The sequence below is a fragment of the Pan paniscus genome, chromosome 7, assembly GCF_029289425.2.
Source record: "Pan paniscus chromosome 7, NHGRI_mPanPan1-v2.0_pri, whole genome shotgun sequence".
Lineage (NCBI taxonomy): Eukaryota > Metazoa > Chordata > Mammalia > Primates > Hominidae > Pan > Pan paniscus.
Window position 1 is genome coordinate 83,219,791 of NC_073256.2, and position 27,916 is coordinate 83,247,706.

At 37.2% G+C, this 27,916-nt stretch overlaps 1 protein-coding gene across 1 annotated transcript in view; it reads right to left on the minus strand.

Moving 5' to 3' along the window:
- The window catches only part of CPA6 (carboxypeptidase A6), a 324,809-nt gene that overhangs the window by 64,005 nt on the left and 232,888 nt on the right, over positions 1-27,916 (minus strand). The window contains exons 4-6 of the mRNA XM_003831348.6: positions 25,986-26,100; positions 23,960-24,061; positions 21,259-21,360 (exon numbers count right to left, since the gene is read on the minus strand). Of these exons, the coding sequence (XP_003831396.2) occupies positions 21,259-21,360; positions 23,960-24,061; positions 25,986-26,100 (319 nt within the window). The remainder of the gene's footprint in view (positions 1-21,258; positions 21,361-23,959; positions 24,062-25,985; positions 26,101-27,916) is intronic.

The following is a 27,916-nucleotide window of genomic DNA, read 5'->3' on the forward strand; positions in this document are numbered from 1 at the left end:
GATATGTTAATTTGTGATCTGCTTTCCTCCCAATATATTTTTGATGTTTATTAAGTTGAGGATTTATTCATTTTAACTGCTAAATGGTATTCCATTATAGGTAAATACACAAGTTATTTTGTTGATGGACAGTTAGATCGAGTTTGGTATTTCACTGTTACAATATTGCAATAAATATGCTTGCACATTTCTCCTAGACATATGAGAATTTGTTTATGACATATAGCCAGGAATGGATTTGTTGGGTCATGGATTTACATGTTTTTAATTATGCTAAATGTTGCCATATTTTATTAAATCAGTAAACACTCCTATCTGCAGTGAGTGCACAGGTTACCTATGCCAAAGAACAAGTTTCCATTTGTGGATGGAATTGCATTAATGCACTCTGGTCTATAACAATTCACCAAACTCACACCATGGTTTATATAGAATCTGATGAGTCTGGTAGGATGTGTCTCCCCATGTTTTTTGAGTTTAAAATTATCGTGACTATTTTTGACCCTTCCCTGTTCACATAAATTTTGAAATCAAGGTTGAACACATTAAGGAGGTTCTGTTTTATACTTAGGTTGTTTTTGTCACTAATGTTTGTTGAATTTTAGCAAATGATTTTTCTTCCTGTATTGTCATAATCATTTGGTGGTTATGATGTGTCAAATAATTTTCTGTTGTTAAACCATCCTTGTATTCCTGGGATAAGCCCATTTGGTTATGATGTGTATTTTTAATATGTTGGTTGGATTCAGGTTGCTAATGCAGTCATACACTATATAACTATGTTTTGGTCAACAATGGATTGCATATGCCACTGTGGTTCCACAAGATTATAATGGAACATGTAGAGAAATCTGCTATGTGACACTTGATATTTGCATTGCAGATCAATAGGGAAAATGGCTGAAATTCAGCAGTGATGCTGGGGCATTTAGTTTTCCACATGAAAAAATATACATAAATAAAATACCATCTAGGTCTGCCTAAATACACTCTATGATGTTCACACAATGATGAAATCGCTTAATGACACATTTCCCAGAACATATCCTCGTTGTCAAGCAATGCATGACTGTATTAATATCCACATTTCCACATGAGCTAAGTGTATGATTTTCTTTCGTATTTTGTCCTTGTCTGGTTTTGCTACAAGGGTTATATTACCCTATTGTGATTTGGGGGTATCTAAAAATTATATTTGTAGAATATTTTTTAATATATTTGAATTATTAGTTCCCTGAATGGTAGAACTCAGCTCTGAGATCATTTAGACCTAGAGCAGAAGTTAATGAAATACAAAACAAAGATACACTAAGAAAGATATATCCTTGTTTTCTATTTTATTGACTTCTGCTCTTCAACATTTTGTTGTTGTTGACTTAACAATTTTATTTTTTTTGGAGACATCTTGCTTTGTCACCCAGGCTGGAGTGCAGTGGTGCAATCATAGCTCCCTGCAGCCTCAAACTCCTGGGCTCAAGTGATCCTCCTGCCTCAGCCTCCCAAGTAGCTGGGACTTCAGGCAGGAGCCACTTGGCTAAATATTTAATTTTTTTTCTGAATATATATATTTAATTATACTTTAAATTCTAGGGTACATGTGCACAATGTGCAGGTTTGTTACATAGGTATACATGTGCCATGTTGGTTTGCTGCACCCATTAACTCGTCATTTACATTAGGTGTTTCTCCTAATGTTATCCCTTCCCCTGACCCCCACCTCAAGAAAGGTCCCAGTGTGTGATGTTCCCCACCCCATGTCCAAGTGCTCTCATTGTTCAATTCCCACCTATGAGTGAGAACATGTGGTGTTTGGCTTTCTGTCCTTGTGATAGTTTGCTCAGAATGATGGTTTCCAGCTTCATCCATGTCCCTGCAAAGGACATTAACTCATCATTTTTTATGGCTGCATAGTATTCCATGGTGCATATGTGCCATGTTTTCTTAATCCAGTCTATCATTGATGGACATTTGGGTTGGTTCCAAGTCTTTGCTATTGTGAATAGTGCCGCAATAAACATAACGTGTGCATGTGTCTTTATAGTAGCATGATTTATAATCCTTTGGGTATATACCCAGTAATGGGATGGCTGGGTCAAATGGTATTTCTAGTTCTAGATCCTTGAGGAATCGCCACATTGTCTTCCACAATGGTTGAACTAGTTTACACTCCTACCAACAGTGTAAATAAAAGTGTTCCTATTTCTCCACATCCTCTCCAGCATCTGTTGTTTCCTGACTTTTTAATGATCGCCATTCTAACTGGTGTGAGAATGATATCTCACTGTGGTTTTGATTTGCGTTTCTCTGATGACCAGTGATGATGAGCATTTTTTCATGTGTCTTTTGGCTGCATAAATGTCTTCTTTTGAGAAGTGTCTGTTCATATCCTTTGCCCACTTTTTGATGGGATTGTTTTTTTCTTGTAAATCTGTTTAAGTTCTTTGTAGATTGGCAATTAGCCCTTTGTCAGATGGGTAGATTGCAAAATTTTTCTCCCATTCCATAGGTTGCCTGTTCACTCTGATGATAGTTTCTTTTGCTGTGCAGAAGCTCTTTAGTTTAATTAGATCCCATTTGTCTATTTTGGCTTTTGTTGCCTTTGCTTTTGGTGTTTTAGTCATGAAGTCCTTGCCCATGCCTATGTCCTGAATGGTATTGCCTAGGTTTTCTTCTAGGGTTTTTATGGTTTTAGGTTTAACATTTAAGTCTTTAATCCATCTTGAATTAATTTTTGTATAAGGTGTAAGGAGGGGATCCAGTTTCAGCTTTCTACATATGGCTAGCCAGTTTTCCCAGCACCATTTATTAAACAGGGAATCCTTTCCCCATTGCTTGTTTTTGTCAGGTTTGTCAAAGATCAGATGGTTGTAGATGTGTGGTGTTATTTCTGAGGCCTCTGTTCTGTTCCATTGGTCTCTATCTCTGTTTTGGTACCAGTACCATGCTGTTTTGGTTACTGTAGCCTTGTATACAGTTTGAAGTCAGGTAGCATGATGCCTCCAGCTTTGTTCTTTTGGCTTAGGATTGTCTTGGCAACGTGGGCTCTTTTTTGGTTCCATATGAACTTCAAAGTAGTTTTTTCCAATTCTGTGAAGAAAGTCATTGGTAGCTTGATGGGGATGGCATTGAATCTATAAATTACTTTGGGCAGTATGGCCATTTTCATGATATTGATTCTTCCTATCCATGAGCATGGAATGTTCTTCCATTTGTTTGTGTCCTCTTTTATTTCGTTGAGTGGTGGTTTGTAGTTTTCCTTGAAGAGGTCCTTCACATCCCTTTTGAGTTGTATTCCTAGGTATTTTATTCTCTTTGTAGCAATTGCGAATGGGAGTTCACTCATGATTTGGCTCTCTGCTTGTCTGTTATTGGTGTATAGGAATGCCTGTGATTTTTTCACATTGATTTTGTATCCTGAGACTTCGCAGAAATTGCTTATCAGCTTAAGGAGATTTTGGGATGAGACGATGGAGTTTTCTAAATATACAATCATGTCATCTGCAAATAGGGACAATTTGACTTCCTCATTTCCTAATTGAATACCATTTATTTCTTTCTCTTGCATGATTGCCCTGGCCAGAACTTCTAACACTATGTTGAATAGGAGTGTTTTTTTTCTTTTTTTCTTTTTTTTGTGGAGACAGGGTCTCCCTATGTTGCCCAGGCTGGTCTCAGACTCCTGGGCTCAAGCAATCCTCCTTCTTAGCTTCCTAAAATGCTGGGATCACAGGCATGAGCTACCAGATCTGACCTGTCATTTACATTTCTGTTCCTTTTCTAATTTCTTGTGAGTGGAAAGATTGGCTCACTAACTTGGAGACTTTATTCTTTTCTCATATATTGATTTAAAATTATAAATTTCCCTTTAATACTAGCTTAGTTGCATTCTATATGTCTATCAAGATGAAATCACCTACGCTACATAGTAGTTTTGTTACCATTCAGTTCTAAATACTGAATTTCCTTGATTTAAATTTTACTTATAAATGTTTTTTTCTAAATATGTGTTAATCATTTTTTTAAAATAAATGATTTCTGACACTGTATTACAGTTAGAGAATGTGATTTTTTAACAGATTATTTGGTATTTGTTGATACTTGCTTTGTGGACTAGAATATAATCAATTGTTGTGAATGTTCCAATTGTGCTTGAAAAAAATATACATTCTCTAATTATTGGGTAAAGATACTATATGTGTTCATTGGATTATGTTATTATTGTTTGTATTACCTATATTCTTACTAAAAATTTGTCTGCTATTTTAACCACTGAGAATTGTGTTAAAACCTCATATTGTTATTTTGGCCTTATTGGTTTCTCTTACATGCTGTCAATTTTTGTTTTATATATTTTGAGGCCATTAACATCATTAAAAATTTTTTCATTTCTAAATAATATATTAATCAAAGAAGCTGTTCTCTAGTATTCTATTCTGGAAACAGTTTAATTTCCAAGACTTGTCAGAACGTGTTCTTCCTCTGACAAACAAGCAGGGTGTCATTGTATTGCATATGCTGTATTTGTGATTTGTGTAACTTTCTAAGAATTTCAGCTATTCTCCATCTGGTCACACAAAGCAAGAATCATCACGACGTGATGACTGTTAAATACTGAACAGGACATTTAGGAGAATTCCTTGCTTGAGTGCCTTAAATAATAGGACACAGATCATTTGTCTTTTATGGTTTAGGTAGGGGTTTCTAAAAGAAGCGTAACCATGTGTCTTTCTATTTCCTGTTATTCTAACGTATGATAACCATGAAGAACACAGGGGTGTGCTTTTCTTCTAACGTGTAGAACTATTTTTAGCAATCGATACATACCCTCCATACACATTGAAAAGGAGATGCCCAATAATCAAGTTGCATCTGGACCTACAAAGTTTAATTTCTTTATTACTATTGTTGCTTATGAGGAAGACTTAAGTAGTCGGGATCTGAAAGCCAGTTGCAAAACAATGCACCACACGCCTCAGTGTGGCGGTCCCTAGGTACTGCATCACCTCACTTAAATTTATTTTAAAGAGGCTTCACCAAAGCAATTTTTTCAATTAAAAGATATTAAGGAAAGTTTTTAGTATTATCTTCTGCCAGGCAAATGATAAGTTTGGAACTGATTGGGGCATTTCTGAAGTTAATTAAGAAAGACATAGAATGAATCTATTTGGTATTCACCATCTGCCAAGACTATTTTGGCCTCTGCATACTTATGTACATGTTATAGATCAGAATTCACCAAATAAACTTTGGTTAAAATCAAAGACAAATTTTGCCATGACTAATACCTTTGTGTGGCATGACAAAGTGAGGTAAAGGGTTTCCCTCCTTTTCAATGCTTTCGGATTTACGTGGTTGGATGTTGCTTTCTTAGAGTTCACGACAGCATGGAATATGGAGATCACTTTTTTGAGGATTGGTGTTAATGGCTTTTAAAAAGGTAGCTTTAAAACTTTCTTCTATTTTTACTTTACAATCACTGCAGAGGACCTAAAAATAACCACACATCCAATGCAGGACACACTGGCAGAACGAAGCCTGTTACAGCTAAGGCCAAAGAAAGGGGCACAGTCACCATCAAGCTGAAGACCAGCCTCAACTGGACTGGACAGGACAGGAATATCACTTAGGACAGGTAAACACTGCGGCACCAAAATGGGTGCATCTCAACACAAAGGAGGTATTTTAAGTTCAATATCAGAAGGATTAATTGGAGTCGGGGAGAGTTTACAGGGAAGTCTTTTTTTTTTTTTTCAAAGGGGAGCTTAATCTATAAAGATAGCTGACATCACACTACAAGATGCTCATTAAATACAAAATGGTCAATCAAATAACAGTTTGAAAGTAACGAGAAGAAAAGCCTTCATAAATGAAGGGTGAAAAACTGAAAATGATCTCCTCATCTTGTATATTCTAGTTATTTTTATACTTAGTTATACTTAGAACCACCCAGAGTGACTAATCTAACAGGGCAGGTGAAGACTAGAAAATGTTGTCAATTAATCTACATTTTCTAATAAAAGACATAAATATTTGAAATGTTTTGTGTCACCAGGAAGAATATACTACTAGATACATGTCTATTCTTTTTCCTAAGTAATGCCACTTCACATTTCACACAGAGATAGCCTAACAACAGTGATTCATTGGTTGTATTTGCTCATGAGAAGAAGCCAGGACAACTTTGGTATTGTGAAGATCTAATCTGTAAGGATATTTTACCCACCAAAAAAGAAAGTACAGATGTCTTCACTTTGCATGGCTCTTATATACGCAAATTTGTTACTGCACTTTAGTTAAATAACACCAGTCCTCCCACAGAAGTGTGAATTTTGGTTACCACTGCTACAAATCACTATATAAATAAAAATGAACATCAAGATCTGTGATCGATTCTACTATTTCTTTGAAAGTCTGTCAGTGGTTGGTTGGTTACTACTGTGCATGTCATAATCAGTTTACACACAGACAGCAAAGTGTGTAGTTGTGTTGTGTCCTTGTTTCCCGGTGATAAATCTACAAGGTAATTTACAATAATGGATGGTGGAAAGAGGAAATTGTCCAACTAAGGTCAAAGTGTGGCAAAGAAATGAAAAGTCCTAATGCTGGAGGTGAGATCTGAACCCAAATATAAATGGAGCTTAGAACAAATAGCTGACTAGGAATGTTGACACTGCAGCATTCAGCCCTAAATATGCAGCCACAGGAATACAGTGAGGACCAACTTACCAATACAGATGAGGCAAGTGGTTGGGATGAAAAGGATGATGATATTCCAGAAGAAGTGACCTGGCAACACTTCACATTAAAGTAAGATATTTAGTGACATTGAAAGTACAAAGGAAAAAAAAATATTGGAAGCTGATTCAGTGAAGAGAGGAGTATGACAATCTGCCAAGGCAAATTTTTTATGAAAGATGCTTATTTCATATTGTAAGCTATACAGAGAGAAGATAATGAGCAGAATCCAAACTACCCTTTATAAGGTTTTTTTTTTTTTTACAAAGAAATAAGACATTTTAATTCACAGTATTTCTCATGATTTAAAATGTAGCATACTAAATATTAGTTTTACTACTTAAAATCATTTCCCAATACATGTATAACAAAGTAAGAGAGTTTTTAATATTGTGACAAAAGCTCTTAGGATCACAGAACAAACAATTTCTCTCATTGATTATGAAGATTGCTCTGTCCTGCTTCAGCTTGCGTCGCCACTCTTATAGTCTGGTGCTACTGGTGGAAAGCAAGCATTGTCTGTCTACACAATGGCCAGAACACTCACTATTATTAGGTAGCGGAGTACAACTAATGCAATGGATTTCAGTTTAGTCAAACTGAAACTAAACAAATATTGAATCAAAACTCTGCTATGTTCAAGGCATTATAAATTGGATAGAAGGGAGAAAGAGATAGGCTGGAGGATGTGAAGAATGAAGGAGATTGGGGAGAGTGAGCATGGGAGAACATAGGGAACTAACGGTACTGAAGGCCAGGAAAAAGCAAACCAAAATATCATAATTACTCAGAATGGCAGTGAACCAAAGTCAGACAATTTAAAAAATGAAGATCATTTTCATATGATGAGCTGTTTTCCATTAGGTAATTAAGAACAAAGACGTGTTTGCTTACTCAGCTGAACTCATTAAATACTTGATCTGGGCTTAGTAGCTGTCTCAATTATTTATTCCCTGTTTTTTGGCACATACATGCAATTTAAGTTCTCTTCTTAAAAATGTTTATTTTTAGTGATCTATTTCTTAACCAAGACCTTGGTGTTTCATGCCAATATCTGAGGGCTTATATTTTACCTTTAATGAGCAGCAAGACATAATGAGACTGAAAGAAATGATTATCTAAAAGGACTATTCCCTGGAGAGCTTTTGGATCCTGGGAGAAGAGCCTTCCCCTTCTGGAAAGACTTCCCAGTTGGAGGACTTCTCCTACAACCACAGCTCTAAGTCATTCTTAGAGCTCTGTCCTAAACAGACAAGCCACCATAGCCCTCACATATTACTACTTGCTCTGCCTGGAAAATAACCTGCTTCCCTGAAAGTCTCCTATTCTTATTTTTATTTGAATTATCTGCATAGTACATCTGAATCACATGCCAGATGTTGGCACTAGGACTAGCCATCACTGCAGTGCTGAGTGTAGATGGGTGGGAATGTGCAATAGAGATGGTTTTCCAATAATCAAACTGGGCCTGGAAGGGTGAGGTTTCACATTACATAGACAGCAGACGAATATTGTGGCTCACTTGGAGAACTAAGGATGTTTTATTGCTTTTCTTTTCTTTCTTTCTTTTTTTTTGTACTGCTGCCTTTCTGTAACAGGATCAGATTAGATCCACCTGTATATTACACATCTTGAATGTCTAGGAGAACTTTCCATTTCAGGCCATTTTAGTCCCAAACATTTTTTTCACAAGCCCTTGCTTTATCTTTGGTCTGCCACTGAATTAAATAGAATTCAACTGCTGATTCTAAAAACCTGTAGAAATATATGACTCAAGTGTAACTGAGTTTAGTTTTAAAAACATAGTCATTTTTGACATGTTTTATGTAGAAAATTTTGGGAAATTCAGAAAAGCATAAAGAAGAAAATAAAAATTACCCATGATCCTATCCTCTTAACATTTGGCATTTTTTCAGGTATATATCTATATAACTCTCAGACACAGATTTTGCAAAATTGAATTATATTGTCCATGCTGTTTTTTTTTTTAAACATAGCAACATGTCATGAAGGGTTTTCTTCATCATTAAATACTATACTAAAATATTTTTATGTAGTCAGGGCTATCAGTCATTCCTTTACGCCTCTTTCTTTGCTTTTATGCTTGGAAATGTCTTCTTTACTTGGAAATCAAACAAATATTTCCCTGAGTTACTTTCTTAATATTATACAAATAATGACTCTGGTTAAATTCATCCCAGCGATGTAGAATTATTTGAGGAAAAAAACTGGAGTGCTATGCATAACTCTGGGCCAGCAAGCACCAGCCATGGCTTGAGATACTCAATCTGGGAGGTCAACAATCTCAAACTAGCAAAAGCGAACAAAGCCCAAATTGCCTCATTCAGTTGGAGGTTATTCTGAAAAATGAAGCAAATGCTATTCCATCTGCATTGGCAACAAAGAATTAAAGTGGCCTTTCCACAATTAAAAAAACAAAAAGATGTAAAAATGAGCTGCCACTGAAAATTACTAGGCGATCCTAAATATAGATATTACTTGCCCTAAATTTGTACCAGGACCTCAATGGTGTACTTCTACGATCTTCCATCCCTTTGCTTGTCTCTTCTTATCAGCTTATGTAATACAGACAAGAAAAGTACTTACACACAACTTTGTTACAGCAGACAAAATCACTGGAATTTATTCTTGGTTGTCTGCTGCCCAAATTAGGCCTGTGAATCAGGTATTCATTCATTTTGGCAGCTTGCTTGATCTTTCACCTCTTATCAAACAGCATTCATTCTTTTGGTCCATGAGAATCCATGAGTTGGATAACAGCAGAGTTTTTGATTTTCCCTCCCCATTATCCAGTATCCACAGTGTCTTAACAGGGCCTGGCCTGGTGCATAGTAGTAAACACTTGATAATTACTTGCTGAATAAATTAATCATTTCACCAGCTTAGTGTAGTGTTGTGTTGGGTACTTTCCTTCAGACTAATGGTCCTGCCAACGCTTCAAATGATGCTCCCCCAGCTTCAATGACACCACGAATCTCTTGGGCATCTTATCTTTGATCCGTCCTCCTCTTCCATTCCCATATCAAGCCAATCATCCATTCCTAAAGACTTTCTTTATCACTGCCTTCTTTTGTGTCTGTCTCTTCTCCCAAGTAGAACTGCAAATGCATTGAGGAAAGGGTTAATGTTTTGTGCACTGTAGGACAGTACTTGTGCCATTACAGGACTTAGCATGCTGCCTTCGTATAAAAAAAAGTGCTCAATAAGCATTTGATAGTATGAATGAATATCTGCTTTGAACTTTTTTATATGGTTTTTTCACTTTCCATTCCTACATCCACTCTTCCTGTCTATGTGTAGATTCCTGCCCTATAAATTTCTAGTTAGTAGCCCTCACTCTGGGTTCTTTCTCCTTCCTTTCATCCATATATCATTGCCTTTCATCTTTAAGCTCTCTGACAATGGGACGTGTTTTTTGCTCCTTATCAGTGTTTTCTTTTTCTTTTTTTGAGACAAGATCTCACTCTGTCACCCAGGCTGGAGTGCAGAGGTGTGATCACAGCTCATTGCAGCCTTGACCTCCTGGGCTCAAGTGATCCTTCCACCTTGGCCTCCCAAAATGCTGGAATTATAGGTGTCAGCCACTGCACCTGGCAAGTGTCTTCTCATTTTACTTCATTGGACCAAACTCTGCCTGGCTTCCAAGGCTTACTATAATTTTTCAAGCAGCATTATATGGCATTAGAGTTTACTCACATAGACTGTACGTTGCTGCCTCACTAAATCTACAACGCCCACATATCATGTTCATTCTCAACATTAATCTTTTCTCTTTCTTGGAATACTTTCATTTCCCTGATCAAATTCCAACTTCTCGGTCAAGGCTGGAGAATCATTTTCTCCACAAAGCTTCCCCAAACCTTGTCTTTTTAAAGTCTTAATGGATTTTTCTAATTCCTTAATTCCTTCAGGTACTATAATCAGTACACTTAGGCCTCCAAAGACACACTATTTTATGTTGTTTCCTGCACATAAATATTCCTCCTCAAATAGAATGCAGACCCCTTGAGTGCAGGTACCATGATTTGCACTTCTGTTGATGCCCATAATATAAGCAGAATGCTAAAAATGTGGTGATCAACAATAATTTGTTGAACTGATTAATATAAATATCTTCTGAGGGAATGCTATTTAACCCTAATTTAAAAAATAACAGCTTTTTTGGGATATAATTCACACACCTTACAATTCATCCTTTTATAGTGTGCAATTTACTGTGTTTTAGTGTATTTACAGAGTTGTGCAACCATCACCACTATATAGTTTTATATATATATATATGTATATATATATATATTTTTGAGATGGAGTGTCTCTCTGTTGCCCAGGCTAGAGTGCAGTGGCACAATCTTGGCAGACTGCAACCTCCGCCTCCCTGGTTCAAGCGATTCTCCTGCCTCAGCCTCCACAGTAGCTGGGATTACAGGCATGTGCCACCACACCCGGCTAATTTTTGTATTCTCAGTAGAAATGGGATTTCACCATGTTGGCCAGGTTGGTCTTGAACTCCTGACCTCATGATCTGCCCACCTTGGCCTCCCAAAGTGCTGGGATTACAGGCGTGAGCCACGGTGCCTGGCCTTATACTTTCATTATCCAAAAAAGAAGCCCTTACTCTATAGGTATCCACCCCATAATCCTATCCTCTTCCCTCACTATAGGCAACCACTAATCTACTTTCTTTTTCCAGAAATTCACTGATTTGGGGCATTGCATATGTATGGAATCAGGTAATACGTAATATTTTGTGATCAACTTCTTTCATTTAGCATGTTTTCAAGATTCATGTATGTTGTAGCATGTATCAGCACTTCATTGACTTCTTATTGAGATACGATTCACAGAATATAAAATTCACCATTTTACAGTGTACAATTCAGTGGTTTTTAGTATATTTGCAGTGCTGCACAATCATCATCATCATTGAATTCTAGGACATTTCCACCACTCCAAAAAGAACCTGGTAGTTGTTAGTTTCAATTCCCTCTTACTCCATCCCCTTGCAACTACTAATGTGCTTCCTGTTTTTATGGATTTGCCTATTCTCTGAACATTTCATATAAACGGAGTGATACAATATATGAGTCTTTGTGTCGTCTGCCTCATTTCATTTAGCGTAATGTCTTCAAGGTCCATCACTGCTGTATCTTAATACTTTCCTTCCTTTTATGGCTGAATAATGCCCTGTTGTATGGTTATACCAATAAAAAAACTATTCATCAGTTGATGGCCACTTTTTGGCTATGACGAATAATGCTGCTATGAGCATTCATGCACAAGTTTCTATGTGGATATGCTTTCAGTTCTCTTGGGTACACACATAGGAGTGGAATTTTGGGGTCACATAGTAACTCTATGTTTAACTTTTGGAAGAACTGCCATACTGTTTTCAACCCTATTTTAACTTGGTAGTTTCCTCTACTTTTTTTTTTTTTGAAATGGAGTCTTGCTCTGTTGCCCAGGCTGGAGTGCGGTGGTGCGATCTCGGCTCACTGCAACCTCTGCCTCCTGGGTTCAGGCAATTCTCCTGCTTCAGCCTCCCGAATAGCTGGGATTACAGGCATGCACCACCATGGCCAGCTAATTTTTGTATTTTTAGTAGAGAAGGGGTTTTGCCATGTTGTCCAGGCTGGTCTTGAACTCCTGGCCTCAAGTGATCCATCCGCCTCAGGTGTGAGCCATCCTCTATTTTTAAATTTAATTTTCAAGTCCATTACTTTAAAGTTTTGTAAGTGTCCCTCTTTACAAGTATCTCCTTGCTGTCTATTCTCTTTGTTCCCTGGCCTTTGCCCATTCTCAGGTTTAAGTCTCTTTGCTTTTCTGTAGATATATGTTCACGTTTGCAGAAAGATAACTTCCAAGTTCTGTATGTGTATCTCTGCTTATTTCTCCTTATGTATTTATTCTAGTTTTCTTTCTTTGATGAATTTAGTGTCTGTGTCATCCCTCTTGGCCCACAACAAATTTAAGAAACTTTAGGTTGGACATGGTGGCTCACATCTGTAATCCCAGCACTTTGAGAGGCTGAGGCGGGTGGATCACTTGAGGGCAGGAGTTCGGGACCAGCCTGGCCAACATGGTGAAACCCTATCTCTACTGAAAATAGAAAAATTAGCAGTGTGTGGTGGTGCGCACCTGTAATCCCAGCTACTCAGGAGGCTGAGGCAGGAGTATCGCTTGAACCTGGAAGGCAGAGGTTGCAGTGAGCCAAGATCACACCACCACACTCCAACCTGGGTGACAGAGCGAGACTCCATCTCAAAAAAAAAAAAAAAAAAAATTAATGCCAAAAGGGAATATTTCTTAAAACTCCTTTTTAATTTTGTGATGAAGGGAGCATCTGTACATTTCAACAGTAAGTCCAGCATGTCTGTGTTCATCTTTTTCCTCTCCCCTCAAAGTCCCATGGCACCATAAATATCATATGATATTGGTAATGGTTTTGCTAACCTGGTATAAGCAAGCATTCAACAAGAGAAAGATTTTGCAATCTAAGTGTACCAACCATTTGTCTTCTTAATTCTACTTACATGATTAAAAAAATTTGTGCTATGTGAATATTAGGAAAGAAAGAGAGGTAGCATGTACTGCAAACAGAAAGGTGATGGCTCTACATTTTCCAAGAGAATTAAATGACTATCAACTTAAAAGACTAAAACCCATAAGTTTTGTGGTATATCTGGCATTTAAAAAATGTCTGTCAACTAGGAACTATCAATTATTTGTTGAGATAATGAATTCATTTTTGCAATTTTCAAAATAATAAAATAATGAAGCCCAATTTACCAGTCATTTAATTCTGGTAGTTTGCTTCTGTATCACTGTTTTCTGAGCTTTGTGTTTTCAAAATAGGCATCCACAGATCACTCTACTAAATTGGAATGGAGGCAGAAGTGGAAGTGGCTCTCCGGGAATGGCATGGGACGGTAATGCTGGCCAAAGAAGAGATGAACTTACAGAGCCAGAGCCCCCCTTGATACTTCTGGTTTCCGTGGCAGAGAGAGTCAGGGCCAGCTGATGAGGATTACACAGTAGGGAAGAGAGAGCAGAGATGAAATTGACTGTTTCTCTAGGCAAGAGAAGCACCTGGTTCCAAAGAATGGAAACCAGGGATATGCAGCCTGGCTATTATTTTTATAATAAACTTCTGATTTGGAGATAAATTAGGGTCCACATGTAATTATAGGAATACAGACAGATACCATATACCACTTACCTATTTTTCCCCATTGGTAATATCTTGCCAAACTGTAGTATAATATTACCATTAGGGTATTGGCATCGATATGGGCAAGATACAGAACATTTCCATCCTCACACACATTCCTCATGTTGCCCTTTTACAGCCACATCCACTTTCCTTCCAACTCCACCCCTTCCCTAACCCTGAGCAGTCACTAATCTGTTCTCCATTTCCATAATTTTGTCATTTAGAGAACAATATATAAATGAAATAATACAATAGGCATTTGTTTAAGATTGGCTTTTTCATTCAGCATAATTCTCTGGAGATTCATCCAGGTTGCAGCATTTATCAATAATCTGTTCCTTTTAATTGTTGAATAGTTTTCCATGGTATGGATGTACTACAGTTTGTTTAACCATTTGCCTGTTGATGGATACCTGGGTTGTTTCCAGTTTTGGGCTATTGAAAATAAAGCTGCTATAAACATTTGTGCACGGGTTTTTGAGCAAACATAAGTTTTAATTTCTCTGGGATAAATGCCAGGAGTGCAATTACTGGGTCATATGGTAGTTCCATGCCTAGGTTGAAAAGAGACTGCCAACTGTTTTCAAGAATAGCTCTACCGTTTACATTTGCACCTGCAACATATGAGTGTTCTAGTTTCCTGCATCCTCCCTGGCATTTGGTGATATTTGTGATATATATCTGTAGATGTATAGATCTACCTATACATCTATAGATATAAATCTATCTATCTGATTATTTTTAGCCACTCAGATAGGTGTGCAGTGATAGCTCACTGTGGCTTTAATTTTCCCAACAACATCTTTTTTGCGTGTGCTTATTTGCCATCTGTATGTATACACTTTGGTTCAATGTCTCTTCATGTCTTTTGCCCATTTTCTCATTGGATTGCTTGCTTTTTACTGTCAAGTTTTGAGTTTATATATTCCAAATGAGTCTTTTATTAGATCTGTGATTTGCATATGTTTTCTCAGTCTGCAGCTTATCATTTTCATCCTCTTAACAGTTTTTCATAGGCAAAAGTTTAAAATTTTGATTGATAATGTACAATATATCTACTTTTCCTTTTATGGAGCATGTTTTTGGTGTCAAATCAAAGAACGCTTTGTCTTGGTTTTAGATCCTGAAGATTTTCTTCTATGCTTTTTTCCCCTAAAAGTTTTATCGTTTTACATTTTACATTTAAATTCATGATCAATTTTCAGTTAATTTTTTGTATATGGTATGAGACTTAGACTCATACCATATACAAAAAAGGATTCATTTTTTTTTTTGCAATGAATATCCAGTTGCTCCAGCACCATTTGTTGAAAAGGCTGTCTTTCCTCCTTTGAATTGGTTTTGCATTTTTGTCAAAAGTCAGTTGGGAATATTTGTGTGGATCTATTTTTGGGTTTCTATTCTGGTCCATTTATCTATGTCTATCCTTTCACCAATACCACACACTCTTAATTATTGTAGGTATATAGTATGTCTTGAAATTAGATAGAATGAATCCTCCCTCCCTTTTCATTCTTCTTTTTCAAAATAGTTTTAGCTCTCCTACTTCCTTTGTTATTCCATATACTTTTAAGAATAATCTTATCTATGGCTACAAAAAAGTCTTGCTGAAATTTTAATAGGAATTGTGTTAAATCTCTATATCAATTTGAGTAGAATTGCCATCTTTACTATTTCGAAAACTCCCAATCCATGAATGTAGTATGTCTCTCCACTTTGATTTTTTTAATTTCACCAGCATTTTGTAGTTTTCAGCATGTAAGTCCTGTACATGTTTTGCTGGATTTACACCTAAAAGTATTTCACTTTTTTGAGTAATTGTATATAATCTTGTATTTTAAAAATTCCAGTGTCCACGTGTTCATTGCTATTATGTATATGGAAATAAAATTGATTTTGTATGTTTATCTTGTATCCTGTTGAAAAATTTCCCCTCTCTTTCTTTAAGAGTTTTATCATGGATGTATGTTAAATTTTGTCAAATGCTTTCTCTGCATCAATTGATAAAATTATATAATTTTTCTTCTTTAGCTTTTAATACAGTGGATTACAATGATTAACTTTTGAGTATTAAACTGGGATTGCATCCCTGAAATAAATCTCACTTAGCTATGGTATATAATTATTTTTCTTGATTGCTAAATTCTATCCATTAATACTTTATTCAGGATTTCTGTATCTATTTTCAAGAAGGATATTGGTCTGAGTTTCTTTTTCATGTGCTGCCTCTAGTTTTGGTATCAGGCTTCATAAAAAGAACTGGAAGTGTTCCAACCTCTTCTATTTTCTGAAAAGACTGTGTTGAATTGGTGTTAATTCTTCTTTAAACATTTGGTAGAATTCTCCAGTGAAAGCTTCTGGGCCTTGAAATTTCCTTTTTGGGGAATTTAAAAATCATAAATTAATATTTGTAATAGTTATAGGGATATTCAAATTCTCTACTTTCTAATAGGTAAGTTGTAGTAGTTGGTGTTTTTCAATTAATTGGTTCATTTTGTCTACATTGTCAAATTTACATGGGTAGAATTATTCCCAGTATTCCCTTATTAACCTTTTTTATATCTTCAGAGTTTGTAGTGATATTCCATTTCATTTCTGATATTGGTAATTTGCATCTTCTTATTTTCTTTGTCTCTCATGCTAGAGCTTTGTCAGTTTTATCTATCTTTTAAAATAACCAGGCCAGGTGCATGGCTCATGCCCATAATCCCAGCACTTTGGGAGGCTGAGGTGGGAGTTGAGCCTAGGAGTTTGAGATAAGCTTGGGCAACACAGGCAGATGCTGCCTCTACAAAAAATAATTTAAAAAAATTAGCCTGAATTGGTGGCATACACCTGTGGTCCCAACGACTCCAGAGGCTGACGTGAGAGATTTGCATGGGCCTGGGAAATCAAGGCTGCAGTGAGCTATAATCATGCTACTGCACTCTAGTCAGCTTATTGTTTTATTGATTTTCTCTAATAACTTTGTTTTCAATTTCATTTATTTTTGCTCTTATTTCTATTATTTCCTTCCTTCTGCATGCTTTGGGTTTATTTTCTATTTTTCTAGGTCATTGAAGGAAGAGCTTATTGTTTTGAGACTTTTCCTCTTTTCTAACATATACTTTTAGTGCTATACATTTCGCTGTCAGCACTGCTTTAGCTATGCCCCACACATTTTGATATGTTGTATTTTCACTTTTAACCAGTTCAAGGTATTATCAAAACTTCCCTTGAGATTTTATCTTTGACCCATGGATCATTTAGAAATGTGTTTAATTTCCAAGTGTTTGGAGATTTTCCTGTTATCCTTCTGCTATCAATTACTAGTTTGATTTCATTGTGGTTACAGAACACACCTTATGATTTCAATTATTTTACACTTGTTGAGGTCTATGTTTTGGAAGAGGATATGGTATATTTTAGAATATGTTCTATAGGCACTTGAAAAGAAAGTGTATTCTGCTGTTGTTGGGTACAGTCTATTAGATCCTGTTGGTTGATAGTGCTGTTGAGTTCCTTTATATCCTTGATTTTTAAATTTCTATTTATTTATTTATTTGTTTATTTTTGAGATGGAGTCTCGCTCTGTTGCCCAGGCTGGAGTGTAGTGGCATGATCGTGGCTCACTGCAACCTCTGCCCCCTTGGTTCAAGGAATTCTCCTGCTTCAGCCTCCTGAGTAGCTGGGACTACAGGTATGTGCCACCACATCCAGCTAATTTTTGTAATTTTAGTAGAGACAGGGTTTAACATGTTGGCCAGGCTGGTCTTGAACTCCTGATCTCAAGTGGCCCACCTGCCTAGGCCTCCCAGAGTCTTATTTATTTATTTATTGAGACAGGGTCTTGTTCTGCCCAGGCTGGAGTGCAGTGGCATCATCACAGCTCACTGCAGCTTTGACCTCCTAAGTTCAACAGGTCCTCCCTCCTCAGCCTCTGGAGTAGCTGGGACTACAGGCATGCACCACTATGCCCAGCTAATTAAAATTTTTTTTTTTTTTTTTTTTGTAGAGACAGGGTCTCACTATGTTGCCCAGGCTGATCTCGAATTCCTGGGCTCAAGTGATCCTCCTGCCTCGGCCTCCCAAAGTGCTGGGATTACAGGTGTGAGCCACCATGCCCAGCTTGATTTTCTTTTTAATTGTTCCTTTCCATTAGTTATTTAAAAATACCAAATTGCTGATATAATAGTAATAATAATTGATTTTATTAAGTGTTTATTATATGCCAAACATTCTGCTAAGTCTTTTGCATGCATTATATTATTATTATTATTTTTTTAAGTTCTGGGATACATGTCCTGAACGTGCAGGTTTGTTACATAGGTTTACATGTGCCACGGTGGTTTGCTGTGCCTATCAACAGATCATCTAGGTTTTAAGCCGCGCATGCATTAGGTATTTGTTTTAATGCTCTCCCTCCCCTTTTCCCCCATCCCCTGACAGGCCCCAGTGTGTGATGTTCCCCTCCCTGTGTCCATGTGTTCTCATTGTTCAACTCCCACTTATGAGAGAACACATGCATTGTATTATTTAATCCTCCCAATAAGCCAATGTGTTACATACTATCATTATCCTCATTTTGCTGAGGCTTAGAAAGGTTAAATGACTTGACATTAAGATAACACAGACAGTAAGTGGCAGAGCTGACATTACCCTGACATCAGTGTGGGGTTGCCTGACTTCCAACTGTGTGCACATAACACCTATGCAATCTGAGGCTGTATCAGGATCCTAGAAAGGCTGATAAGTTTTCTTCCAATTCACATTTGCATAAGGATGTAAGTGGTTATGGGGAAATCTCATCAAGGAATGGTAGGCAGACTTTAATGTGATCCAACAATTCCTGCTCTTAGTATTTGTGCCCTGCATAATTCCTTCCTCTTGAGTATGGGCTGGACCAAGTGACTCACTTCTAATGAAGACAATATGGCAAAAGTGATATGAGGTCACTTCCAAGCCTAAGTTACAAAAGAACCGTGGTTTCCATCTGGGGCCTGTTTTCTCTTGCTTTCTCTCTCACCTGCTTTGAGTGAAGCCAGGTGCCATGTTTTCAGCTGGCCTAGGAAGAAGCTTATGTGGCAAGGAGTTGATATCTCTGGCCCACAGCCAGTGAGGACTTAAGGCTTACCAACAGCCCCATGAGTGAGCTTGGAAGCACATCATCCCCCAGTGAAGCCACACATCCTCATGCCCAGGGCTCCAGCTGACACCTTGACTGTGACACTGGGGTGAATGACCTCCAGGCCTCCTTTGTTCCATTTCTGGTTGCTTCCATGGCTCAGACAGAAAATGGAGTGGTAAAGTGGAGGAGGAAATGGCAGCCATAATCCAGAGGAGTGAAAGAGGTGTGGGGAGGGTAGCAGAGGCACAGGAGTGGCCTCACTCATCTGCACACATGATGGCCCTGTGCAGGAGGGAGAAGGATGGAGAGGAAAGCCTCTCCTCCCAATGATGTATCGGTGGAAATGGAGCCTAATCTCAATTGTTGCTTCTTGCTCTTGCTCCAAAATCAACTGCCCTCAGTTGACAGTCATTGCATATGCCTCTTCCTTTTCCTGTGTACCTGTGGGTACACTGTTCTTCTCTTCCTTGGAAATTTAGCCCAGGTTACAGTGCTGCTGTATATGGCTCTACAGATTGTGTACTATAAAAATCCAGATGGAACCATTCATATCCTAAGAGATGATTTGACAAGTCATCATCCAGAAATCTTTCCACATCATTACCACTGAATTCTCATCATTTCAGTGCATTAACAAATATTTGAACACCTATTAAGTGCCAAGTGTTGTTCTACATGTTGGGATTTAACAGTGAACAAGATGGATAGAGTTTCTTTTGTTGGAGTTGATACAGGAATAAGATGATAACAGTATAATAGACAAAGTAAATTTAGATGTTGTAAAGAAAAGTTTGCGTATGTTGGGGGGTGAGGGAAAACTTTAGCTGGAATGCTGGGGAGATACATTCTCATGTTCTTCAATAATATACACGACTATATCTTATCAACAACGGATGTTCTGTACTTAACTATTTCTTTTTTTTTAACCTGAAATAGCAGACAATGTGTTGATATGTATACATTGGGTATTTGATGCAACGTAATAGAGTTAATTTCTTATTAGCTTTTGCATTTGTCCTAGCAGGATGAAATAGTGTTCCAAGAGAATGCAAATTACTCAATAAACTGAGTAGGAATGTTTAGAAAATTTTATTACTCAATACTTACAAGATTAAGCATACTTTTGTGGTTTTGGTAGTGGCAGAGATATTTTGTAAATTTAGTACATTCTTGACATTTGTGAGCTGTGTTTTCTAGGACCTAGGAGAGTTTTCAAAGTTACAAATTCCACTGCAGCACATAATTTCCCCATAAAACACAGTAAAATATAACCGATATACTTAAATATCCTTTGTGTCTTTAATGGTTTTCTATAAGTACAGGGCTAACAAATTTGTAGTTATTTTGTGGCTAAGACCCTTCATATCCTTCGACTTTCACTTTCATTATCAGTATTAGTGGTTGGTTTTCTTTGATGTTTCCCACCCCTCAACTGCCAAAACTAAAAGTCAAGGTTAAAAAAAAAAAAACCATGAAAGATATTACATTCTTGACAATGAATAGAAAAGTATCAGAACATAGGAAAGTGTTGGCACAAAAGGCTGGCCCACTCTTGGGATAGGGGCCCACTCAACACACTAGCTCAGAGGGCTTGTGACTCAAACGAAGCATTAAGAAAATGAGAAATCACCATGAGTCATCAACGATTAGGGTTACTGAAAAATAACTGAAACTAAGAATGTTAAATCCACAGATGCTAAAGGTCTTCTGGTATCTAAATTACAGACCTATAGCAGGAGGGCACAAGCAATCCCTTGTTCATCTCTTTATTGTTAGAGCATATGTGAAATGATTTTGAGGAGGAAGTCAAGTGATGTAGAACTTTCTGAGCTGGATATCTTGTAAGAAATTATTTTGGAACACCACAGATTGGGTTTTTAGCTGTGCCATATATGCATTGCTAGGTTAGTTCCTAATTTGTCACAAATTTAAAAAGGTTCTGAACTTCAGGTTCTTTCTCTGTAATGAGAGCTGCCAATTCCCACTTCCAAGGGCACAGGTGAGGATAAGCTGAGCCAGGGTTACAAGAGAACTTCATAAACATGAAAGCAGCCCATGGAATCAAGGTGTTACTGTTATTCAATCAGGTATCATTGGTTTCAAATTCCCACTTTGTTAAGCAGAATAAAAACACAGGGAAGCACTGACTAGCTGAAATGGACATTGTGTAAAGGGTTTAACTTACTTCTTTTACAAACCACTGACAAAAGGCAGGACCAATCCATTCTCTTGCATGAATACCACAGTCTATCCAAACAGCTCTTTTGAGTCGTGATCGTCTGCCCAGCTGAAAACAAGAGCATTCACAGTAACCAACTCAGGCTTTTAGATTCACTGACCAGCATAATTTAATAAGGTTTCAGCATAATTCTTCACTGTAGTGTGGTTCATTAGGTAACGCATAAAAAGGACAAAGGGAGTTCCTATCTATCTCGAAAGTCCAGGCTTCTTTATGCAGAAACAATACATTTATTGTCCTAATTATAATAAAAGAACTAGAAAGTACAAAAGGAAAAGGAAAATCCCTAAATAGGTTGCTTCTTTATTTTTAAAATTTTTTTATTTTAATTAATTAATTAATTTTTAAGAGCTGAGTTCTTGCTATGTTGCCAAGGCTGGTCTTGAACTCCTGGTCTCTTACAATCCTGCTGGCTCAGCCTGCTTCTTCATTGTAATATAGTATGTGACTGTTAAGTAAAAAGCTAAGTCCTCCCTCATCCCCTTTCTCTTTCCATCCCAAGGAATATTTCTTAAATAATAGCTATATTTTATAGGTGGATAAAGTCAAATTTTATTATACCACGAAATGAAAACATAAAACAGCTTGATTTCTAGAATCAAGTGGCAGATTTTTCTTTACAGTCCTACCATATCAATATTACTTTTAACCTGGTTGCTAACCGAGAAATCAATAGGAGATCCTGACATTATAATTACAGGGGATCTAATTTTCATTCATTCATTAATTCACTTCACAAATATTTCAGGAAATCCTTTTTAATGTCAGACATCGTGCTCAGTACTGGAGATTCAAACATGAAAAGACAAGGAATTTATACACTAGTGGAGAGGGCAAACATGTAAGCAATCAATCAACCATTATGATGCAAATATCTATAAGTTACCGTGGGAACATAAGAGTGTTATGTTGAATTTTCCTAAGTAATAAAATGTAGCTTCTCAGAAGAGGAGCACTTGAGTACTTCAGCAAGACATAAAGCTTGTTTGGCAGACAAGTTGGAGGAAGGCATCTCAATCCTGGAAGAGAAGCTGAGTGCACCATATTGGAGGAACTGTGCCTGCAGTTTGAGGAAGGAACAGCAGATAAAGCTCAAAGTGGATTCCCTGGATACTAAATAAAAGAGATGAGGCTTCCTCCTGTATTCTATGGGGTGCTTTGTGTGTGTGTGTGTGTGTGTGTCTGTTTGCTTGCTCATGTTTGAGGGCTCATATTGGCAGCAGTGTGGAGGATGGATTAGAGCATGAGAGGGTCAAGAATGGGGGCTCGAAGGAAGCTCAGTACTGAGGCCACTACTGCAATAGTCCAGGGAGAACAGACACAGAGAGAAGTTAGGGCAATAGCTATGAGGACAAGAGAAGCAACTGGGGCAGATCTAAAATATTCAGAAGAAAAAATGGTCAGCTTTTGGTGGTAATTTAAAGTGAATGGTTAAAGGAGAGGAATTTAGGATGATGTCCATGTTTCTGAATTGGGAGGAGAGGGATGCCATTCTGAATCTGAGGTGCTTTTATGAATATCCAGGGAAGAGTGTCAAGCAGGCAATGGTGGGTGAATTTAAGGTTCCAGAGGGTGGACTGCAATGGATACAGAGGTCTGGGATGACTACTGAAATTATGGGCTAGATGTGCCTGTCTAGAGAGTGTTTGTGGTATGAAAGTAAGGCTGAGGATAGAGTCTCAGGGATTACCTGAGAACCTAAGGAAAGGATAAGGGGAAAGGAGCCAGTGAGTGAGACCCAGATGGTCAGAGAGACAGGAGGAGAATCAATTAGGAGTGGTTGCTGGCCTTGGAAAGAAGTTTTAGAAGAGTTGTAGGGGCAAAGGCTGGTGAGTCAAAGTCTGAATGATAGGAGAGGAAGTAGAGATGATGATTAGAGGTAAGTCTTTTTAGAAGTTTGGCTGAGAAAGAATGGAGAGCTATAGGTCAGTAGACAGAAGAGAATGCAGGGTCAAGGGATGAATGATAATAATACATAGCTTCTGCATTAGTTAGTTCTCATGTCGCTATAAAGAACTACCTGAAACTGGGTAGTTATAAATAAAAGAGGTTTAATTGGCTCACAGTTCCATAGGCTGTACAGGAAGCATGGCTGGGGAGGCCTCAGGAAACTTAGAGTCATGGCAGAAGGAGGAGAGGAAGGAGGCACAGCTTACATGGTGGAGCAGGAGGAAGAGAGCGAAGGGGGAGGTGCTACACACTTTTAAACAACCAGATCTCATGAGAACTCACTATCACAAGAACAGCAAGGGGGAAATCTGCCTTCATGATTCAATCACCTCCCACAAGGTTCCTCCCACAACTTTGGAAATTACAATTTGAAGTGAGATTTGGGTGGGGACACAGACCCAAACCATAGTAGCTTCTTACACATTTAAATAGTTTTGCATTGGTTCACCTCAAGCAGCACCAACTCACAAATACTTCGCATCAATAACTGAAAATGTTGGCAAAAGTATTCTCTGGAATATCCAATGGCAAAAATGAAATATGGTTCAGAAACCTAAGGGAAAGTATTTCTGAGATTATCAGATGATGTTAAATATGAGACTCTATAAAAGATCATTTCTTTTCCCATAAGTTAAAGTTGAAAAAGATGGATATTTGGTAAACATTATGTATTTACATAGCAATTGCTTATTTTTACCTTTAAAATAAAAAGAGATCTTCCCTCATATGATCTTCCAATAGAGAACATGTGAATGAGGCCTGAGTGAGTTTTATTCAGATGATGCATCCAATTTTGAATCTAAGAGCAAATAAATAAAAACTATGTTAGACTCTCTCAAAATAATGGAGCTTTTAGAGAACAAAAGGAAACAAAAAGACAACAGTAGGTCTCCGAATTCAAGGAGTGCACATGGAATATAAAATTGAACAAAAAATCTACTTTCTATTTTTAATTTTCTTTGGGATACTTAAAATTACATTTAATTTTCTGCCTTTACAGATAGTAGCTTATGTCTTTATATAGCTCTTCCATTAAAGCATACCTTCTACTACCATATATCATTAATATACGGGTAACAGATTTTTATAAAAAATTGATGTGTTCTAGTTTTTTTGAAAATCAGAATTTATTTCTATTTTCCACAAGTATTTAAGAGGTAAAGAAATAAATCGACTTTAGGAAAACTGTCCAAACTACTTGAAAGTGTTTCTTAAAGTCCCATATATTACAATTTGCCACTGAAAGAAAATGCTAAGAAAAAGGCATTATCTTTTTTCATTTAAAGGTTCTTTTACTGAGCTACATATCAGAGGGCAAACTCTGAATAATTTCTCCAGTGATAGTGATACATTTGCATTGATCCATTCATATACACTTATCTGTCATCAGGAAAAGATACATTTGAATGAATAAGGTGCTTCATTCCTGACTTAAAAGCCTTATAAGGTATAAAAAAATAACACAAAAGTGTCCTACCATTTTATGGTGTAAAAGGATCAGTGCTGAAAAAATAGCTAAATATATTCAGGAAAGTACCCATATATTCTTTTCTTTCTATTCTTATTTAATCTAATGAGCAGGATATATGTGTGTGCGTGTGTGTGTGTGTGTATACACATACATTATGCATATCTATATTATATTTGTAAAATTTGACTGTTTTCTAGTGCATGTTAACAGTACTTCTGTGTGCAAAGTTATCTAAAACCTTTCTATTGCTTCTAATTTTAAGCTTCCAAAACATGTTTAGACATGAAATATGTGGAGATAATTTTGAAAGGAGAGTTGTTATCAAGAGAACCAAAAACCGTCTTAAGAATAGAGCAGCATCTCATTTATTTTATGTCTGGCATTCCTTTGTTCAATTTAGAGGAAGCATGGAAAATGTATGATTCATTCATTTATTCCTCTGTCAACAACTATGTATTTGGAGGTCTCTGTTTGCCTGCCACTGGAGTTATAGCGGTGAATAAGAAAGAAGTGGCCTGCGCTCATGGAACTTGTAGCTTATTAGAGGTGAAAGGCATTAATCAAATAATCACATAATTACATAATTAAAAACTGTGATAGGTATCACATCCTTGTGCTATGGGGGCATGTAATTCACTAGGTGTTGGCGGAGGAGGGGTTTAATCCAATCTGGGAGAATAGGAACAGCTACCTTTTTGCTTAAGCTGAGATTTGCAGAACAACAACCTGTCCAGGTGAATAGTAAAGGATGTGACAGTGTGGATGAGGTGGCTGTCAGTTCTCCAGGTAGGATAAAAAAGCATGTTCAAAGGTGCAGAGATGCCCCAAATGAAGCTTTGCCTTTGAGAGGTCTCAACTTTGCAGAGGGTACAAGTAAGGTCCACTTTACTCATCATTTCCTCAAACTCTGGTTAGCTTTATGTTTCTTGGCTTGTTAGTGAAGGCCATTATAGCTATAATTATAGCAACATTTCCTCACTCTTCCATTGCGCTTCCTATGTCCTATGTAAAAGTGGTATGGGTAAAGCAAATGAAATTAAAATTATTTTGATACTTCTTATATACCATCGAAGACTTAATAGAAGAGATAAGGTGCCTGGGCCATGTAAAAGCTACATATATTCTTCACATAGTACCTTCTCTGTCTTTATGCTTCTCCCCCAGAAGCATAAAACACATCATTTTCTCCCTTAGACCTAAATGATAAAGACGTCTCTATAAAAAACCAGAAAAAGCTCTTTTGATTACATACTTCTTCTAAGGAGTGATAAACTTCATAATTATATCCCGAGAGGGATCTTCGGTTTCTCTGGGTGTGCAAGCTGCTTCCCTTCTCCAGTGTTTTCTGAAGATCTTCTATGAGGACCCTGGATTTGGAATGACAGACATGATGAAAAGTAAATTGAGATATTGCAAAAATCAGGCAACACCCAGAAAAAATCATATGCATCTATGTAAAGAAAGACTGTGGTGATCAATATTCCTAAAAATACCAAATGTTGGGAAAATGTTATTTTTCAGGAAATGAAAACAGTTAAATAAGTGATGTAATGAATTTAACATGTAAAATTATAGGCAGATATCCTCAAGTGATAGTAGTAGTAACAATAGCTACTGCTGATTTGCAGCTGCAACAACCGAATGATGACTATGAGCACTTAGATTTACTGAGTACTACTTACCTACCAGCAGCCAGGCACTGTGCTGTGTCTTTTATGTACATAATCTCAGTTAATAGCCCTATAGTCTATGTGGTAGATTCTCTTGTTATTGGTATTTATAAAATGGGGAAACTGAGTCTCAAAAGGGTTAAGAACTCACCAATATCACTCTACTGGTCAGTGCCAAGCCAGAATTTGAACTTGGAAGGTGAACCAAAATTCCAACCTTGAGATTCTAAGTCCAGGGTCACTTCATGAAAACTGAGCCTAGGCTTCTCTTCCATGCCCTTACCACTTTCTTTTTCCTGCTGCTTCTTCCTGCACACATCCCTTCCATCACCAAGAGACTATGCTCACGTCACTACCCAGCACCCCTGACCCAAGACAGAGAGAAAAGGGAAAGGGGAAAAGAAGCTACAGTCCTCAAGAGGAAACTGAAGAAATACCCAGAGTTGGAAAAAGTGATTTCACTGCCTGCCAGCATCAAGAAATGCCAAGAGAAGAGAAGCTCAGCCAATTATAGTGAATGCATTTGGAAATTAAAGGCTGAGGCCAGGGCGGGGATTCCAGGCTTTGTGGAACCAGCTCCAGGCAGAGTCATTAGTGTTCTTGATGTGACATGTGAGTTAGATAAATACAGGCCTGTCTTCTCAATGCTCACCAGCCTCCACTAACTAGAGTTTCACACAGTAGCAAAGCACTTCAGTCATTTGCATTACTTAAAGATGTTAGAAAGCCCCCCAGTGATTTTCCTGGGCCTGGCAGGTAGCTAAAAAGCTTTGCTTTCATATTTTATTTTCCAAAAGAACCTGTTGTTTAATGGTTTAAGTGCTATTAAAAGAACATATAATGGCATCTTTAAATAACTTTCAAGGCTGAAAGTTATTTAAAGCCTTTAATATTAATGTTTAAAAATTATTTTAAAAAATTATATTGAATCACCTAAAGAAATATTTTCCATTCTATGAAGAAAGTAAATTAACTTAGGGTCATACTGGGTATACGACATTCTTTTTCATTTACTCATTTGTTATTTATTGAGCACCTACTATGTATGGACAAAGCACTTAATCAGGAATTGATCATTGGCTTACTGCTTTTTTTGTTTCAATTTTTGATTTTAAAACTGAAAACATTTTAGAAATCGAGGTAAGGTGAGGTGGCTCAAAGCTTGGTTAAGTCCCCGATGGCTGCTTGCAGTGGCTCCAAATGTGAGTGGGAGGTTATTGTTAGTCTGAACACCATCTGTATTAGTGCTTTCTTTTTTACCCTCAAAGTAGGAAGTTACAGATGATTAGGCTTGTATGGGCTAAAGAATTTTACAATATTGCTAAAGTAAGTCTTGAGCCAAATGAACCTCCATGTCAATTTTCTAACTTCCTTGTGTTAGGAGAGAATCTGGGATGGTCAAGAGGGATACGAGTTTGACTAGGGCTGGGGTAATTATAAATTGTCAACGTATTCCAATACTGCAGGGAACCTTCAGGTATATTACCCTCACCAAAATCATCTATTATTTCTC